This window comes from Phaseolus vulgaris, chromosome 8 (genome assembly GCF_000499845.2).
Source record: "Phaseolus vulgaris cultivar G19833 chromosome 8, P. vulgaris v2.0, whole genome shotgun sequence".
Lineage (NCBI taxonomy): Eukaryota > Viridiplantae > Streptophyta > Magnoliopsida > Fabales > Fabaceae > Phaseolus > Phaseolus vulgaris.
The window spans coordinates 59,194,985-59,201,432 of record NC_023752.2 but is presented as its reverse complement, the minus strand read 5'-3'; the positions used below and the strand labels follow the sequence as shown (position 1 = coordinate 59,201,432).

The window sequence follows — 6,448 nt, the reverse complement described above, 5'->3', positions numbered from 1 at the left end:
ATAAATAATTCTAATTCTAAAAATAGACTAGATGGAAGCTTATTATACTAATGAAATGATTCTCTATGAATAAATCTTTAAGTTAATCAACTTATCAGCACACACAATCCTTTTACGAAAAATATGAGTAACCCTAAACCTGATTTTTCCACAGTAATTAAGACAAGTATTTCATCGATTAGGAAACATCCATAGAACATTAGTCCTAGCAGTAAACCGAACACAAACCAAGGTTGAATCACATTCAAGTCAAACAGTAGTAAGCCCCATCTTTTGAGTTTCCTCCATAGCAAGTATAACTTTATAAAACTCAGCAATCATAACAGTCTGAACTTCAATAAACACAGAGAAAACATTATTAAACTCCTTTATACTCACACGGGAAAATACCTCCACAAGTAGCAGGATATTCCCTACCAGTTCCATATGTGTTAATTTTAACTCAGCGTGGTGGAGGGAACTCCCATATAACAGAAAGAGGATTACATACCTTGAAGTTTTAGACGAATTTCCCACTAGACAAATTAACTCTTTAATTATCGAAATAGCCCTATAAACATCAATTTTATCCTAAAATCTAGTATAATTTCTCATACGCCATATCATCCAAATAGAAAAAATTATCACAACAAGCTTAATCAATTTAACGAAAGGATTACTATCACTCTTAATAAAAGAAAGAAGATTATCCTTACTAGAGAAATGAGAAGTAAGAAAAATTTGTTTAACCCAACTCCAAATATGCAAAGCATTAGAACATTCAAAAAATAAATGTTGAATGATTTTTCGTGCTTTTCAGACAGTGTACACATAAAACATATATGCAAATCTTTATTCTCAATATGATGATTTGTAAGAAGCCGTCCATGAAAATTTTTCCAGAGTACTGGAGTTTTGGAAGACGGAATATATGAAGACCAAATGAATTTACCCCAACCATAGGGAACTCCTGGTTCCAAGAAAAAGTCCTAGCCGATTTAAGAGTGAAACGACCAAACTCATATTGAATCCAATTAGGAATATTATGTTCCTCTCTAATTATGATATGAATAAAAAAATGACACATCTGTTGTAAAGACAAAGGAATAATATTGCAATCACAACTAGTCCAAAACTGAGAGATTGTATCTGGAATGCTAGACCATTAGATAATCCTGCAATTTTGCTTAAAAAGTAGTAGAACACCATTTATCATTTCAGAAACTAATAAAAGTACATGTACCAACAGTTCAAGAAGTATGGTCAAGAATAGTGTCAAAAAACCGCTTAATTCCAGGCAAAATAGATGAGGATCTATAAATCATTCTAAGCTTATATTTTGATTTAAGAACTCTGGCTTTCAAGAGAAAAGACCAAGGTTTGTTGCTATAAGCAAAGTTCCAAACAAACTTAAGAAGATACGCGTTATTTTCATGATGAAGGTTAATAATCTTCAAACCTCCATTCTCAAGAGGAGAACAAATCTTAACCCAATGAAGATTTTAGATGAGAATTTTCCATTGTTGGTAGTTGTATTTTGTCAACACTTTACCAAATAGTTGTATTGTTGATAGTATTGATATACGTCGACATTTAGATATTACGATGTTAAAATAGAATTCCTACAAAGATTGCCACTAAGAAAATGTTAGGTCTTGGGTTCCTTTCCTTGTCTCTAGTGTCCAAGATGATTGCATCTTGTGTTCCACTTTGTATAATTAAACAAAAGGAAAATGATAGTGTGACAACTCAAAGAGTTGTATACAACCCTGATGTGATAGGTTTAGAAATAAATATATATAATAAAAAATAAATTTGTAATTAAATAATATGAAAAAGTATTAAAATAATAATATTAAAAGTTGTAATGTGGTTTATAAAAAAATGTGATTGTCCATATATAATTACTCTAAACAAAAATCTAGGTTGTATCAGATCCACTTTATAGTCCGTCGCTTTATTTACTTCTACCATCATCACTTAAACTCCTATTTTCTCCATTTATAACATTAACTTCCATCAACGACCGTCGAAAGTCAACAAGACAGTGCTGATTGGATTTAATGTTGTAAACTGGAAAAATCTAAAGTAGAAGTCTAACTTGTGATGATAGAAGTAAAATAAACAAAACACTTGCAAATTCAGCGACGGTTGCCAAGTGGCTCCCACATACCCTTAACTTTTGTAAAACTATACAAATGCAGCACAGAAGGCAATCATCATAGATATTGGAGATAAGAAAAAGAACTAATGCGTAACATTTTCTTGGTGGACAATCTTCCTAGGAATTCTATTTTAGCATAACACGATGTCTAAATGTCGAGGTATATCAATACTGCAATGATAGAAGCGAAGAGAGATTATATCAAATACAGTAAAGATATTAAATTCCTTTTCATTTATAAAAATGGGCACACCAGTGTCTTGATGTTAACCCATGGGACAGTGAAGACTGCAACGAACATTACAGTTATGATGAGAACACCCACAATTGCAAAGGTATCAACGGTTTCTTTTGCTCATTTCACTCCATATTTAATCAGCTCATGGTGAGTTTCAATAAATATCGTTACAGGTTTCTTAGTTCATCATTTTCTACTTTTCTACACTTGAGATGCACAACTTCATCCAGCGTCTGCACTCGTTTCATCAATGTTAATAGACTATTATTGTATTTCATACATCAAACACTAGAAAAACTAATGAAGATGAATGCACCTTAAACCTTTAAATTTTTCTTTATATTTGCATAACAACACCGAGTCTCTGATTCAGATCAGAGAAAGGTCTTAAATGTGCCACCAGTGCAACAGGTTATTTTTATTTCCAAAAAGAGTATGTATGAGTTGGAATATATTCTCTTTGCGATGAATAACCGCATACGAAAATGTTTCTTCCATGGTTTTCCATTGCCCTTAAGAGATCATGGTTAGCCTCTCTTATAACATTTATGAACTCAACATTTCTATAATTTGCTGCATCTCATGTTTCAAAACTTTAGTAAAATATTATAGTTATCAAAACTTCTCTAAAATATCACGGGTTTAAAATCTCTCTAGATTACCATGGATTTTAGAACCTCTGTGAAATATCATGGGTTCAAAACCTCAATAAAATATCATAAGTTTTAGAAACTCCTTAAAATATCATGGGTTTCAAAACCTTTATGAAATATTATAAGTTTCAAAATCTCCGTAAAATATCATAAGTTTCAGAACTTTTCTAAAATATCATAGGTTTCATAATTATAAACATTTTTTTTATTCATTTATCATTTAAACATTAATGTGTTTTTTTCAACCACAATTATTTACCTCTATTATATGTATTTATCTATGTTTGTTAAAGTATTTTTTCAATAAATAAAACAAATATTTCAATAGAAGCTAATAGATTGAATGTTAACACTTTTACTAACCATGAACAATTTCAATATTGTCCAAAAATTCTCACTATTAGATACCCCAAATATAAATATTTCAGGAACCAATTTTTGCTTGGGAAAAATAATGGATGAGGATTTTCACTAAAAGACCGAGTTTTAAATGCGGCAACACATCAACTTCGGCCATTATGTTAGAGGAACATGAAAACTTTATTGGATGGCTCTATAAATAGAGCTTAAAGAAACAAATACAACTCGTATTCTTTAGCAGAAATTAACATTTAAAGACTTGAGGAATAACAAACTCCTAAAAAATTCTTACAACATGTTACCTATTCAACAATCATAATTCTAATATATACTCATAATAAACAAACTAGAGAATTAGAATCAAGAAAAGCAAATTAGTACCAATTACTTTTTCATTTACTTTTCTTTAATTGGCCATCCTCCACGATATTTGAGTTACTCTTTCTCTAGTTTATTGATTAATTGTTGCAACTTCTTCAGATACTTGGTTGTGGGATGATCCAATACCATGCCTCTTGAAAATCTGAGTTTTCCATACAGCTCTGTAGGCGTTTGATATAATAAGCAGACATGTTTTTCATCAGCATCACTATGGTTTGAGTTCGAATTTTCAGACATATGTGAAGGGATCATATGCATGATCCTGCCTGGTGGATAAAGACGTCGCCTAGTTGAAGTTGTGACCGGACAAACACTAGCATAAATGTTAGCGTGATTTTCCTGTTTAAGGTTCCCCACTGGATTCAACAATTGGTCTTCATCTTCATTGTCGTCATCTGAGTCATCATTATCAGATCCTTCCCTTGAAGAATTATATTCATCATCATCATCAATAGATTCTATGAGTAAGTGTTCTTCACTTAAAAGAGGTTCAAAACTTGTCTCAGATAATCCAGAAGCTTGAACCAAGTTATCTGACAATGTGTCACGTTGAGACCACGGTAACAACGAGTGTTTATGCTTCTTCACAACCTTCAAACATAGAAAAAGATCAATATTGTATAAGATAATTAATAGATGTATATAATGAACTATGCAAAAAGGAGACATGTTTAGTTATAAAAACTTGCCACTCAGATACTATAGTTGTTAAGATCATTGAATCAGTTAATTGTAAACTCTTGTTAGTGTCTAGTGAATAACTAATAGGAGACTAGATACTTATAGAACACGCTCTGAGATTTCAATCTCAAATATATAATATGAAGAAGAGAGCTTGAAGCTACCTCGGTGCAACTGTTTACTGCATGTTCTGCAATGGCTTTCGCAAAAGATAAGTGAGTTCCAACTGCGCTTAGGATGTTTTTATCCTTAATCCGACCCTGTAAATTATAGTATCAATACCTAATCATGAAAGCTTACTAGTGGAAAGAATGAAACATTTTCTAAGGCACATCATCATGAGAAATTAACCTGTAACAAAACAAATAAATATTTGGCAAAAATATGTAGGTTGTTACCTCAGCAATGAAATCATGAACAGAAGAAGCTGAAAGTGTTGGCACTATGTCAGAACCATTTATTATAGAAGTGATAAAGGGTTTCCCGAATTCAGCTAACTCCAACGTCATACAGGCAGCTGCAAAATAAATTACAATTATGAAACAATTAACATCAGGTTAATATTAAACATCATGTAATAATTTTATTCTGATACAAAACCTAGTCAATTAGTTACTCCACTGAACATGTATACCTGGGCCAAATGTGACACAAGTTGTTGAAGACAACTGTTGAATTTCTCGAAGCTTATAAGTCAATAGTGCAGCAGTTCCACCACCTAGGGAGTGCCCAACAATCTATATGGAAATATTATTATTATAAAAAACAAAAAATGCATAGTTTTAATTAATAAAACAAGTTAAGTAACATTATTAAGTACCTTGATTTTGAAGTGGGGGTATCGATGATGAGCTTCAAGTAGTACAGGAATGCAGCGTTTTCTAATCCAATCAGCTGCAGCAACCATACCACGGTGTGCATGTCCAGAAACTATGTTATGCCTCTCATGATCACTGCAAATGAAGTGATCGAAAGAGACTGGAGCACAGAGTGCATCTGTGAGAGTGTCTTTTATGCTACGCGTTCCACGGATGAACACAAGCAAACTCTTTGATTCTTTATCACGTATAACCGTGAAAGCAGGCTTCAGAATCTGACATGCAAACTTCATTTTCAGTTCAAATGGCCAAACACAAATTCATCAACAAAATTTATACTAATTAACTAACGTACCCTAGATGTTCTTTTCCTATAGAGGATATCCTCCTCCTCGAATCCCGCAGCAAATAGAAACGCAACAGAACGTTTGCTGCTGAAAAGCATGGCACATGTCAGCATTCTCTTCAACTCATATAACTCCTTCAAGATCTGGGGGCCTTTCACTTCCACACAGTCACTTCTTTCACAGCATTCACTTCCAATTGTTTTCTTACCCTACATATTCACAAGCAAAACCTCTTTGAACAAGAACAAACTTTTTAAAGAACCCCAACATAAATGGATAGATATAAGAACTAGGAAACCACCTTGTCCAACACAGCGTGAGCGATGGCTCTGGGCAAGTTGAAGATGTGCCTTCTCTCGGTGTAACAGAGCAACATTATCGCTTCTGCCAATATGAAGATTACCTCCATCAAATTTTTGGGCGCTTCAAGTGCCCTTCGTTCAACCCTCACACCATTATTTCCATTGCTCATCGTCATTATTAGCAAACAAGAATGAAGCTCAGCAAAATGGAGCAAGAAGAGTTAAACAAGATAGTTGAATAGTTGGTGTGTGTTTCAAATGCCAAGGAGAGTGTGACCTTATATAGGAACGCGTGATGCAAGTGGCTTTATTTGCTGGGTTGAATGAAGTATGAGTAAGAGTTGCAAGTTGTATAGAAATGAAGCACTTATAAACATATATATATATATATATATATATATATATATATATATATTAGTTCATAGTTCATTGGTAAAGATGCCCACGAATTATCTAAGATGGGTTGACTTGAAGATCTATCTGCAACTTCTGCTTACAAAAAAAGGAGCTTTCTGTGTGAGTGAA

General features: G+C 33.0%; 1 protein-coding gene across 1 annotated transcript; it reads right to left on the bottom strand.

Annotated features, from left to right (window-relative positions):
- Window positions 1-3,555: 3,555 nt before the first annotated feature.
- On the bottom strand, window positions 3,556-6,240 carry LOC137824355 (uncharacterized). Its single transcript, XM_068629984.1, has 7 exons — window positions 5,923-6,240; window positions 5,630-5,830; window positions 5,277-5,549; window positions 5,091-5,193; window positions 4,855-4,973; window positions 4,621-4,716; window positions 3,556-4,366 (listed from the first exon to the last, which is right to left on the bottom strand). Exons 1-7 carry the CDS (start codon window positions 6,097-6,099, stop codon window positions 3,830-3,832), a joined length of 1,506 nt encoding a protein of 501 aa, XP_068486085.1. The 5' UTR covers window positions 6,100-6,240; the 3' UTR covers window positions 3,556-3,829.
- Between the last annotated feature and the right edge of the window lie 208 nt (window positions 6,241-6,448).

Excerpts from the sequence above, each read along its gene's own strand:
- LOC137824355 (XM_068629984.1), bottom strand. The coding sequence starts at position 6,099 with ATGACGATGAGCAATGGAAATAATGGTGTGAGGGTTGAACGAAGGGCA. Across the intron at positions 5,831-5,922 it reads CTCACGCTGTGTTGGACAAG|GGTAAGAAAACAATTGGAAG; the intron begins GTGGTTTCCTAG and ends GTGAATATGTAG. Across the intron at positions 5,550-5,629 it reads ATAGGAAAAGAACATCTAGG|ATTCTGAAGCCTGCTTTCAC; the intron begins GTACGTTAGTTA and ends TTTGCATGTCAG.